We start from the raw sequence: 13,803 nt of genomic DNA on the forward strand, positions 1-13,803 counted from the left end.
GATTGTTGAATGAATATGTTGCTACGAAACTGTTTTTGTTTAGCTCTTAAGCCCCCATAGGCAACTACACGAATTATAACTTTAAATGGTCGAATCGCTGTTCATGGTTTTCGGAACTGATGTTGGTTGTTTTATGATCTGTCTACACTTCCGCCTAGGGGCCAGCCTAAGCGTTTATCGCAATCAACCACGAAAAGTCGTGACAAATGTTGAATAAATAAATATACAGGCAGGGTTATGCGATGAAAAATAACATTCACAATTCACAGTACGTTTTGATTAAATTAAAACTGAGTTTAGAACTGTCTTTTTAGCACTTGCAGAAAACCTTGTAGACAGGGCAACCACAGCTGTGACTAAACATCTGGAAAATTATGAAGCCTCTTCAGCTGTATTTAATCTGTTTTGTGGCACTTAATACCGCTTCCGCAAGGGACATCTTCATAACAATGAATCATGAAAGAGTAACACACCCTAAACTAGTACGAAAAAATTTGAGAACTTTCAAAAACCTGTAAAATGGAGCAAATGTACTCACGTAACTAAGTTATAAGAGCTACGGAACCCAGAACACGGACCCAAATTTCCTTGTGTGACCAAACCGACAAACCGCTAAATGTCAATACGTCAATCAATCAAGATCATCAGACATAGGGATTTATATTTTAGACATTTAATCTTTATTCAAAGGATATTTTTATTATTTTCAATTGATTTTATTCCCCTTTGCCGTACTGCATGTATTTAGCCGTCTTCATTTAAGCCTTGAAAAGTCCATAGTTCATGTTGTTTCACTTAGACTGAAACACCACTGTATGGCGTAACTAGTGATATCTGTCGGCTGCTTGAGCACAAGCATGATCACCAGGCAAGTTCACACACTTCCGCCTACCGACAGATACTCAAAAACTATTAATTTTATGCTAAACATACACCAAGTGATCAAAAGTCTCCGGATAGCCCCAGAAAAATACGTTTTCCACATTAGGTGCATTGTGCTGCCACCTACTGCCAGGTACTCCATATGAGCGACCTCAGTAGTCATTAGACATCGTGGTCAGGTGATTGGGTGTCGCTTGTGTCATACGCCTATACGCCAGATTTCCACACTCCTAAACATCACTAGGGCCACAGTTTCCGATGTGATAGTGAAGTGGAAACGTGAAGGGACACGTACAGATCAAAAGCGTACAGGCCGATCTCGTCTGTTGACTGACAGAGACCGCCGACACTTGAAGACGGTCTTAATGTGTAATAGGCAGACATCTTTCCACACCATCACACAGGGATTCCAAACTGCATCAGAATCCACTGCAAGTACTATGATATTTAGGCGAGAGGTGAGAAAATTTGGATTTCACGGTCGAGCGGCTGCTCATAAGCCACACATCACGCCGGTAAATACAAACGACGCCTCGCTTGGTGTAAGGTCGTGTTTTCAAAACCTCTTGTTATTTTGCGTGGCATTATCACAGCACAGGCCTATATTGATGTTTTAAGCACCTTCTTGCTTACAACTGTTGAACAGCAACTTGGGAATGGCGATTGCATCTTTCAACACCATCGAGCACCGATTCATAATGCACGGACTGTGGCGGAGTGGTTACGCGACAATAACCAGGCGCACAACACTCTGTCTCGAAGCTGAAGTTTTTGTTGGGAGACATTTCCAAAACAACACAGTTTCGTCTTCATCATTTACTTACTCCACTTCTAAATTTTCTCGTGGACAGAAACTCCTGGAAATCATTATAAAAATCAGAAACAGAGTTATTACCCGCAGTTGACTTCCCCTTTGGACGGCCGTCTCCCAGATACTGTGACGCTGTGTAAACCTTGTTAACCAGCTTTCAATTCCCAAGACTTTGAGAAAAAAATAAAAATAAAACTGTGACTGCTTGGCCCATTTTGGGCTCTTTGCCAACTCCAACATGACTTTATCCAGTACTGCGTATGTAGCCATTTTAATAGTCCTCCCCTTTGATACACCTTTAGATGAGTCAGTACTGCTAGCAAAGTGAATTGTTCAGTCATTGTTTTTCCGTATATTAATGATCGTAGTTTCACCCATATTGGAAATCAGTGCCACATGGCGTGTGCTAGTACTGCCGTCTTCGAGTTGTCTGTGAACACTCAGTTTCTGTAAATCGCACAACACGTAGTGAAAATATTAAGTTGTTGCGAGATGTGAACCGCTGTCCTCCGACATGCTTGTCCAGCGTGTCACCAGTGCACCATCTCCAGTGGCCGAGAGACCCACCAACCATCTTCCGTCCGCATTACAGGTAGTGCGGAGCCATTGTTCTCAGGTGCCGTCTGTCGCTATCTGTGCTGCACAAGCATCAAACGGTGAAATACTAGTCAGTGACACACCGCTATTACTGCAATCACAACCAAAACCGTTACTGCTGCTGTGGCCGTCCTCACTACTGTAGCTCACATACTCCAAATCGACATCTAGAGATACACAAGGAAGAGCTGCCATCTGTGTTGACACAACGACAGCCTGTGGGACGAGTTCGTACCGCGAGTGGGTACAGCACTCTGTCAGTCTACTGTGTAGACCATTGAACGTCAAAGCAACAGTGTAAATGCCCGAATGTCCTTGGCTCAAAAGTGAAGTGGTACGAGATCAGGATACTGAGCAATGTTTCTAGGAATTTCCTGGTGAATGTGGTCAGATAGCTTTGCCATGCAGCACACTCGCACGATGGGTTCAAGCAGTCAGGTTAGGGAGAGATGATGTGGAGGATCAGCACCGTGCAGGACCACGTGGAAGACAATACAGTTCGACTCTTCGCTTCCTTGCTGGACGTTAATCGCCAGTGGACTTCACGTTGGTTAGCAGCAGAACTCGGAATATGCCTGCGGGAATATAAAACACCAACCTAACCCCCCTCCGACCTGCCCCAGAAAATGGCGGAAGTTCAAATTCCAATAGGATAATGCATCACACCACGGTTATCTCTAGTAACCTAAGAAAATGGGGGGAAAATAGGTCACTTTGGTTACCTCCTCTAACCTAAGTCACCAGACCACCACCTTATCCTGTGAACCGGTCCTAAGTTTGAATTTTGGCAGTAAAGAAAGGTCACTTGGGCTATCTCTACTAACCTAAGAAAATGGCAGGAAAGAAAGGGCGTTTGGACTAACGTAAGTCACCCGACTGCCGCCTCATCCTACAGATTGGCAGGAAAAGCACTCATCTTGCACTGGGCTGCTGGAGAGAGGAAGGAGTGTACTTTATTTATTTTGAAACAATTTATTTAGGGATGAAGTATATTTAACACAGTGGTACAGAAAACACACTCTGACATGCCACACAGAATACAGACCTGAAACTACTCCTAAATAACTCATGTAGAAACTCTGCACACGTGCTTGCTAATTGTAAACTGTGGAAATAACCGAATGCACAGCATTATACCGTATGTCTATTGAGGAATCGGTGATACGCATGAGTTGACTACTCTATTTGATGCTTTTCAGGAAGACAGAGAACCATTTGCCTCTAAAATTACTTGCATCTGCATTAAAAGATAACAGAGAGTGGACAGGGTGATCGATTGAGATGGAGCTTGTAACAAGGTACGATTTAATGGTTGACTGATGATGCATTCTAGAGGCGGAGAAAATGCTGCAGGTCACTTTTTCCACTGTTCTGTCAGGATGCATCAGTTGCGTGATACAGCCTGCGTTCCACTCAAATACAGCCACATGTTCTCTATGTGGTTTAAAGTGCTGTCTACTTGAAATCATTAACAGTACACCTGTCGGTTATCAGAGGACTTGCATCTCATGTGTGATGAACGTGACACATTCCTCTAAACGAACTTTGATTTATGTGATGTACTCCATCCCCCCTATCGCATCTTGGGTGTAAAATGGAGACTTCAGCGTCATAAATACATTAGCGATAATTGCTTGTGAGGCACTGCATTACCCACATACACATTTACCTGACTCGGAAAGCTCCATTCATTCACGAGTCGTGGAGTGTAGCGGTCTACTTCTGATCGGTTGCAGATTAATTCGGTAATGGCGCTGCACGCCGGGTTGGTCAATGACAGTGTGATGAGGTTCTTTCACTCTCTAATTTTACCCTAAGACAGCGGCAATGCTCTGTAACTTTCATACACAGAGAGATAGGTCGTAAATTAAGCACTGTGCTCGAGGTGTTAGAAATATGTAGAGTTCTGTCTGGTGTTCTCTGACGATTTATGTGTTCGAGAGTCAACACTGAATGGACGTATTGCGCTGTCATCTATCTACATTCCCAATGATACTCGCAAAGTAGAAAATGGTTCAAATGGCTCTGAGCACTATGGGACTTAACATCTATGACCATCAGTCCCCTAGAAGTACTTAAACCTAACTAACTTAAGGACATCACATAACACCGAGCCATCACGAGGCAGAGAAAATCCCTGACCCCGCCTGGAATCGGACCCGGGAACCCGGGAGTGGGAAGCGAGAACGCTACCGCACGACCACGAGATGCAGGCGCGCAAAGTAGAGAAGGGGCAGTTTACCTATGATACTGAAATTGGGGAATCATGCGGTCACTTCATTGGCCAGTGTTGAAATTAGTGTAAAATTGCTGAAATTGTTCGCGCTGTCAGCTGTGGTGCTTACTATTACAGTACATCGGCGGCGTCTTCTCCACTCCGTCCGTACACTGGCGCGCTGTTGGTTACCACATAATGTTTGACTGACAGCCTTTGTTTGAGATGGGGAATCATTTTTATGGATGGGTGACTCATTCTGTGGGTTCCTTGCACCGAAACAGTGATCGAAGACATGAGTGCAATATGAGGAATCAGTCGAAAGGGAACGCAGAGCCATCATGTATTCCGTCACTCTGACAGATGGGTTTAAATGTAGAGGTCTTCAATCCCTTTCGGACATCAGTTTGGAAACTCTCCAGAATGCAGCCAAACTATTCTAGTTTCCTTATGTTGAACTTTCTTTTATTTAAAATCATCCACTGTGTGTCGTGTGTAACAAAATGACTTATTACGTGCGATGTCTAGTTTTCTGCGAGAGGCCGTGGATCAGAGCGCCTTAATGTCAGTTCAGGACCTGAGGCAGACATGGAAGTCGTGGCAGAAACAGGAAATGTATGACGGTGTACAAAGTGTGTTAGAAAACAATGTTTCAAACAACAACTCTGGGTCACAGGGAGCGTCTCTTGCGACTTATAGTGTAGTCTGTGGGATATGGGCATCATCCTACAGTGCAGGTGATGAAACCTTAAACTAGTCTGTGCAGTTGATCAATGCCAGTATATTTAAAAGGATCGTCACAAGTGATCGATGCCTGCATGCATGTGGTATTTGGTTTTGATACATGAGAGGTGAGAGATGCGTTTAATATCTTATCTTGTTCTCTGATGGATGAAGTTAGTTGAGCTTTCATAGTTCATAATTTTTTCTGGCATATGGAATAGAATAACGATGACAGAATTTTTGGGTGATAGACATGAATGGACCCTGAGGGGCTCAGATCTGTAGTACCTGCTTGTAGTTTGGAGAAGCACCACAATGCAGTAGCCAAGTCCACATCCTTTTTCCAGCTCCCATACTGGTTTTTATACTGCCTGGTGTTACAGGATCAGCCTTCGTTTCTGTCGAATGATCCAAACACAGTTCTGTCACAATAAACCAGATTCGCCTGTTTGTTTACAGGTTGCCAAAGGCTTTCTCCGATTTCTACTCAGTTCTGACTTGCATTGGCACAATCACATGCACAAAGCTGTTTTGACGGTAGCACACAGTGCAAGGGGTAGTTGCAAGATACGTAGGGGCTACCTAAAACTACGTTGGAATTTTCCTGTAGCAGATAAGTTCCAAAAAAGGTGGCTCGTTTTCAAGATATGTGATTGCCAGAAATATGATATGGCATCGAGACAGAATGCGTTACAAATAGTGGGGAAATATCTACTGGCGGTGGCTTGAGGGGTTTCAAATATTTGTTTGATGCCACACTCCTTAGCTGAATCACTTTCAAAATTGGATAATTTTATTACGAGGGTGCACAGTTGGTGACGTGTAACCGCACTGCTTATGTGATAATATACACTCCAGCAATCACTGTCTATATTCAGTGTCATGGTATTTGTGTGGAAAAACCACGTCATTCGTAGCTAATGCCATAAATGTATTTATAAAACGAGTATAGCTTTTAACGTTGATACTTGTGTGCATCTGTAGAATCAACACCGATTGTGACAGTTCCATACAGTAGTTGTTGGGATCGAGTTTTTTAACATCTGGCAGTTTGTAAGACGCTCATCGTCTTGGTGTCTGTCTGTAAGACCCACATGATTCGTAGGTAATGCCATATGTGCATTTATAAAGCAAGTATAGCTTTTAACATGGATACTTGTTTGTACCTGTAAAACCAAGACCGCTTTTGACAGAAACAAACAGTAGTTGTTTCGACCGCTTTTTTTAAGATATGAGACGATTATGGCTCTCTTTCTAAGACACAGTGATATCACTCACAAGATGAACATATGAGACATGTGTACCCATCACTGATTTTCTCTCAGTATTAATTTGTATCGTAGACAATCAGTTACTGACAAAGCGTTAAACTTAGTAGTAGGGGGTGCATGATAGTTTCGCCTTGAGCATCAGGCTTATAATGTATGTGTTTGCATTCCAACATATGCAAAGGAAATGACTATGTCCATTCATAAGGAAGGTATGGATTTGACGTCTAGTACTGTGACAGCAAAGGGGAGAGTATATCAAGTCACAAGAATGGTACTGATATTTCTGTTTCCAGAGCCATAGCCGTCAACAGTGTCTATATCTTCAGAATTATATTCCGCAAATGGTACTTCTGTGCAAGAGATATTTCTTATGTGCTTGATATCGAGAAGTACTGCTAAAATGGTAAGATATTCTAGCAAACCATGCGAAATTAGATATGTTCTTGTAATCCTAGAGTCTGGAGATGGATGTAGAAAACCGATCAAGCAAGCAAGCAGGCTTAGACCAGAAACAGTAATGCGTTTGTGATGAGAGGGGAAATGAGGCTGAATTTGTAGAACAGTTCTGAGAGTGACTTCGATGCACTGAGGGCGCTATGGTTATGTGTCGGAGGTGGATGCCCGCCTGACCTCGCGATAAATATCTACTGTGCTGTCTGTCTTTGTAGTATATGTACAAATGATATAAAAGGGCTGATTTTGTATGGCGCAGGATACGAATTGTATGTGTACTACATCAAGACAGAAGGTGGAGATATATTGCTGGGTTGTAGATCGGTTTCAAGCTCTAATATTTAATCTCCCGTCCTCAGTGGGAGAACAGAGTAAATGAGTAGGAGTTTTTCTGTATTTGGAGATTTGTAGGGTGCATTGTGATACATTGATAGGTCATGAGACGGTTTCACGTTCTAATATTCAGGCTCCTGTCCTCGGTGGGAGAGCAATGTAATCAAGTAGGAGTCTTTTCGTATTTGACGATATGTAGGGGCAATTTGCAGGTTTTAATTGTTGGTGCAATATGGCGATCTGCATAAAATAGATTTTACCTCTGAAAGTCTCATTTGCAGAAAGAAAGGAAAGGTGGATGCTGCTTCGATACCACCAGCATCAGTAATTCGGCGGGTAAATTCGATAAGAGCTAATCATAATGCTCGATTCATTCACAAGACATTCTTTATGCTGGGATATAGGAGTTTCTACATAGCGGTGGGGACGTTTGTGTGTGTTGAAAGCAGGAAGGGTAACATGTGATGGATGAGGTATTACGTTAGGAGCGCTAGGAAGAGTAGATTCGATGTTATTCTGCACTCGTAAACAGTTTCTGTTAGGGTAAGAATTTCCGCACATACAAGCTGAGACATCACGAAAATTCCTACAAAAGCACACATTAAGTATTTCTGGGAAACTATGCAATTTACTTCAGTTATTATTTTAGAAAGCTATGTGGCTTCAGCACAACACTGAGAATGTTGCTAGATGCCCTTGCAATAGTATGGAGCTACACGCAGTGATGTGTCAGCAACACATCACGCATGGTCTGTTAGAATCGCAAGGAACAAAGCAGCTTCTGCTATTCTAGAACAGATTTCTGCAGCATCGTCCAGCAATTAGCTCTTCGCTGGACCACAGGTAGAGGGAGGGTAGCGGCGAACACACGTGCGTGCAGCCCACCTTGGAGCGTCTGTGCTTTGTAAATAGGTCTTTGCTCCCGTCTGATTGCATCATCAACGGCGCCTAGGTGAATACAAATTTCGAGAGGAATTTCTAAGGTGTTGAGTGTGAAAGGGATGCCGCTGCCTCAAGCATGCGGGACCCAAATGGGCGCCTGTGTGTGGTTTGACAGCTGATGGCCGCTTCACTTGATGGGGCTGCCAGCAGCCTCCTGTGGGGTCCGGTGGGCGGTGCGCGCGTGTATCTCTTGCACTATTTTGCGAGTGGGTCTGTAGGCTGTGGTATGCACTATTTGGTCAGTTTAGGAGTACTGAGCATCTCAACACATCGCTGTGCTGCATTATTTAGAAATTTTCAGGTATATACTGAAATTATTTCGTAAGTTAGGAATTGTTTACGAGTCTGCAGAGCGTTATTCAGTAGTAGTTTCCAGATCTGTGCTCTGTGTGGCGTGACCCCAAGCATATCAGGGCATGTGCTTTTTATCAGTGTGATCAGGCTGATTCATTTTCAGTGCCATTTTCCCCCTCTAGACCACCATAATCGATTACATCACGGGAGGGATCACAGCACACTCTGTTGGCAGTATCAGTTGGAGTCCAGATCTAGTCGAGGAGACACTGCATGCAAAATAAAAACTAACGTCTAGCACAGGCAGAGTCGTTTTCCTGCCTCCCGCCCCCACACTTTGGTTTACATCATGGAATGGACGACAGTGCTCTCAGGTGGTGGTACTGTGTACTAGGTCAGTTGGAGTCCAGACCATGTAGTGAACATACTTTTTGCCGTCATATTGGATAATGATATTTGCATCATCAGCTGACATCATGGCTGCCATCTTGGATTACGTCACAGAACAGATGGCACTGCCCTCTGGTGGTGGTACTGTGTAGTAGGTCAGTTGGATTCTGGACCTGGTGGCCAACACACTGGATGGTGCTGCTGCCTCTGATTGTTTAAGTAAAGACCAGTGCATGATTTCGACAGTCTACAATTAGCAAGCATGTTTGCAGAGTGTTTTAGATGGATTTTTAATTTAACAATTTATGGTCGTTTTGGCTCTCTAGACATAAACGTATTGCATTATTTACAAGTGGTTTGATACTTGCATCATCAGCTGACATCATGGCTGCCATCTTGGATTACGTCACAGAACGGATGGCACTGCCCTCTGGTGGTGGTACTGTGTAGTAGGTCAGTTGGATTCTGGACCTGGTGGCCAACACACTGGATGGTGCTGCTGCCTCTGATTGTTTAAGTAAAGACCAGTGCATGATTTCGACAGTCTACAATTAGCAAGCATGTTTGCAGAGTGTTTTAGATGGATTTTTAATTTAACAATTTATGGTCGTTTTGGCTCTCTAGACATAAACGTATTGCATTATTTACAAGTGGTTTGATACTTGCATCATCAGCTAACATCATGGCTGCCATCTTGGATTACGTCACAGAACGGATGGCACTGCCCTCTGGTGGTGGTACTGTGTACTAGGTCAGTTGGAGTCTGGACCTCGTGGCGAACACACTGGATGGTGCTGCTGCCTCTGATTGTTTAAGTAAAGACCAGTGCATGATTTCGACAGTCTACAATTAGCAAGCATGTTTGCAGAGTCTTTTAGATGGATTATTATTTTGACAATGTATGGTCTTTTTGGCTCTCTAGACATAAACGTATTGCATTATTTACGAGTGGTTTGCAGGTCTGTAGGCTGTGCATTGCGTTATTTCCACAGTTTACAATTAGCAAGCACATGTGCAGATTTTATACATGAGTTATTTAGGAGTAGTTGCAGGTCTGTAAGCTGTGTGGCATGTCAGAGCGTGTGTTCTGTACCACGTGTTAAACATACTCTATCCCTAAATAAATTGTTCCCAAATAAATAAATTACTCTCCTTCCTCTCTCCAGCAGCCCAGTGCAGGCTGAGTCCTTTGCCAGTCAATCTGTAGGAAGAGGTGGCAATCAGGTGACTTAGGTTAGTCCAAATATCCTTACTTTCATGCCATTTTCTTAGCTTAGTAGAGATAGCTGAAGCGACCTTTCTTTACCTGCAAAATTGAAACGTGGCGCCAGTTCATAGGATGAGGTGGCGGTCTGGTGACAGGTTAGCGGAGGTAGCTCAATTTTCCTATTTTCCCACTAAAATTCAAACGTCCCATCAAAATCCGCCATCTTGGATGATCTCGAGACCGCCAGCTTTGATGACATCATCGCCACCATCTTGGATGACGTCATTGCCGCTTTCTTGGATAACAATACTTTGGGATAGAAGATAGGTTGTTGCAATGCTCCAGGATGCGATAAAACGAACCAAACTTGTAATGCCAATACAACGAATGAGGCACTCCGAATCTCCTCGTCCTCAGAAAGTATGCGCTACACTGAGTCCTGTGAAGTGGCGTATATTGTGGCGTGCGACACTGACGGGGTAACACTGCACGACGCTATACTGCGAAGAGTGACTGTAGATGTTACCTGCTACTGCTCGTAACTAAACACTACTTTCGTCCGGCACTCAGGTGAAAGCGATGACGTTTCATAGAACAGCTCCCCAACATTCTGCAGGAGAATGCACGATGTCAGACAGCTGCTGCTGTCCAGGACCACTCTTGCCAATGGCAACGGGAGTGACCGGAGGGTTCACCGTTCTCACCCGGCACGAGTCACCGAGATTACGATCGCTTTGCCAAAGGGGAGAATCACAGCGAACGATCCGGTACAGTACCAAAGATGACATTATCCACGCCGTAGGTCTGTCAATGCGGGACATCCGTACTGCGCAAAGATCAGACGGTGAAACTTTTGTCGGTGACAGATCACTCGTACTCCGGTCACAACCGGCACCATTACTGTTGCTGTGACTGCCTTCACTAGTGTAGCTCGCTTACGTCTTCCGGACACGTGACAGAGGTAATAAACAAAGGTAGCAATTATGTTGAATGTGGGTACCTATAAGTACGACTGTCAACACAGTTACGTCATAGAAAAATAATAGTTCTCTTTACTTTTTATCCAGCGCTTGTAGTCGGTACATAATTGAAAGTTGCCTCAACGCTTTGCTACTCGTGTCAGAGTGTCCGCTGTTTGCTGAGCTGCGCACGGTTGCAGGCGCTGAACCGCGGGCTGGTGATGGTCAACTTCTACTCGCAGTTCCTGACGTGCAGCCAGGACGCCACCGTGGCCGACGCGGCAGGTGAGTAGCCTGGGCTGACTGCGCGCCTGCGCCTTAGAGTCGACTAGGCCGCAGAGCAGGCCGGCGTCAGCGCGCGCTCCGCTCTTGTTGCAGCCCACATCGAGCACGTGAGGGGCGTGGCGGGCGTCGACAGCGTGGGCCTGGGCGCCGGCTACGACGGCATCAACAGGTACCGGAGACTCGCGCATGCGCAGCCAGCCAGCCAGAGAGAGAGAGAGAGAGAGAGAGACAGGGGAGCACGCAGGGTGCGATCTCTGTCTACACTTGCAGTCAGGCGCAGGCGTACTATTTAGTCTTATGTTTCACATTTCTCAACTGCATGAGTTGTTTCATTCACAACGTTAGTGCCAGTCAAAGGAACAAAACCACCATCACTAAGCTGTGTGCTGAAAACGAATATCCAACACAAATTAATCCTCATACTTTACGAAATTACTTTCCCTGCACAATGAGCAATAAATTTCCTACCCTTCACATTTTCCCTTTCCTCGGTGCCACACTGCCTGCACGCACGTCACTTCTCGGCTGCTGAAACCTGACCTTCGGCCCACTGCCACCGACAAAGCCGCAGTCCTGCAGGACACAGCAGCCACGCGGGCGCCCGGGCTACTGCGCAGTCGCGGTGGCGGCGGCAGCGGCGGCCACGCATCCAGCTCAGTACAAAGGGAAGCGTGGCCGTCCTGTTCCCCTACGTCTGCTGACGACCGCAGTTCAGGACTCACTGAAACCGCGTCACGTAGCATTATCAGCCATTGTGTGCCCAAGCGATACTTGTGAAGCGCAGGAAGTGTTGTGTATTTTCGAAGTTTTAAGTAGAATAGAACATCTCTGCTGTAGTCACTTTTCCAGCATATGATTTACATTCATAAAGTGTATTACTGGCCATTAAAATTACTACACCACGTAGACACGAAGATGACGTGCTGCAGACGCGAAATTTAACCGACAGGAAGAAGATGCTGTGATATGCAAATGATTAGCTTTTTAGAGCATTCACACAAGGTTGGCGCCGGTGGCGACACCTATAACTTGTTGACATGAGGAGAGTTTCCAACCGGTTTCTCATACACAAATAGCAGTACCATCACGATTCTGACTTTGATAAAGGTCTGATTGTAGCCTATCGCGATTGCGGTGTATCGTATCGCGACACTCCTGCTCGCGTTGGTCGAGATCCAATGACTGTTAGCAGAATATGGAATCGGTGGATTCAGGAGGGTAATACGGAACGCCGTGCTGGATCCCAACGGACTCGTATCACTCGAGTGATAGCAGTCGAGATGACAGGCATCTTATCCGCATGGCTGTAACGGATCATGCAGCCACATCTCGGTCCCTGAGTCAACGGGGACGTTTGCAAGAAAACTACCATCTGCACGAAAAGTTCGACGACGTTTGCAGCAGCATGGACTATCAGCTCGGAGACCATGGATGGGGTTACCCTTGACGCTGCTTCACAGACAGGAGCACCTCCGATGGTGTACTCAACGACGAACCTGGGTGCACGAATGGCAAAACGTCATTTTTTAGGATGAATCCAGGTTCTGTTTACAGCATCATGTTGGCCGCATCCGTGTTTGGCGACTACGCGGTGAACGCACATTAGAAGCGTGTATTCATCGTCGCCATACCGGTGTATCACCCGATGTGATGGTATGGGGTGCAATTGATTACACGTCTCGGTCGTCTCTTGTTCGCATTGACGGCACTTTGAACAGTGGATGTTACATTTCACATGTGTTACGACCCGTGGCTCTACCCTTCATTCGATCCCTGTGAAACCGTACATTTGAGCAGGATAATTCACGACCGCATGTTGCAGGTCCTGTATGGGTCTTTGTGGATACAGAAAATGTTCGATTGCTGCCCTGGTCAGCACATTCTCCAGATCTCTCACCAACTGAAAACGTCTCGTCAATGGTGGCCGAGCAACTGGCTGATCACAATACGCCAGTCACTATTCTTGATGAACTGTGGTATCGTGTTGAAGCTGCATGGGCAGCTGTGCCTGTACACGCTATCCAAGCTTTGTTTGACTCAATGCCCAGGCGTATCAAGGCTGTTATTACGGCCAGAGGTGGTTGTTCTGGGTACTGATTTCTCAGGATCTATGCAGCCAAATTGCGTCAAAATGTAATCACATGTCAGTTCTAGTATTATATATTTGCCCAATGAATACCCGTTTATGATCTGCATTTCTTCTTGGTGTAGCAATTTTAATGTTCAGTAGCGTATATTCATAAAGTGATATATCATTTATTTGAAAGCAAAATTAATGTAAATTTGGTGAACAAATCTATCAGCAAACCTGGAACGATATTCCCTTATTGGTAGTGAGATAAGTGATTTTTAGAAGTTCCATGAGATGGTGAGCACAAGACTGCTGTTTACACCTAACTGAGCTAATTCCATGCTACTGTCAGAAGGATCTTAAGGCCCAG

At 45.0% G+C, this 13,803-nt stretch overlaps 1 protein-coding gene across 1 annotated transcript in view; it reads left to right on the top strand.

Annotated features, from left to right (window-relative positions):
* LOC126305108 (dipeptidase 1-like) overlaps positions 1 to 13,803 on the top strand; it is a 144,887-nt gene that overhangs the window by 108,644 nt on the left and 22,440 nt on the right. Inside the window, exons 9-10 of the mRNA XM_049992017.1 lie at positions 11,278 to 11,362; positions 11,456 to 11,531. Of these exons, the coding sequence (XP_049847974.1) occupies positions 11,278 to 11,362; positions 11,456 to 11,531 (161 nt within the window). The remainder of the gene's footprint in view (positions 1 to 11,277; positions 11,363 to 11,455; positions 11,532 to 13,803) is intronic.

The sequence above is a fragment of the Schistocerca gregaria genome, unplaced genomic scaffold (assembly GCF_023897955.1).
Source record: "Schistocerca gregaria isolate iqSchGreg1 unplaced genomic scaffold, iqSchGreg1.2 ptg000255l, whole genome shotgun sequence".
Classification (NCBI taxonomy): Eukaryota; Metazoa; Arthropoda; class Insecta; order Orthoptera; family Acrididae; genus Schistocerca; species Schistocerca gregaria.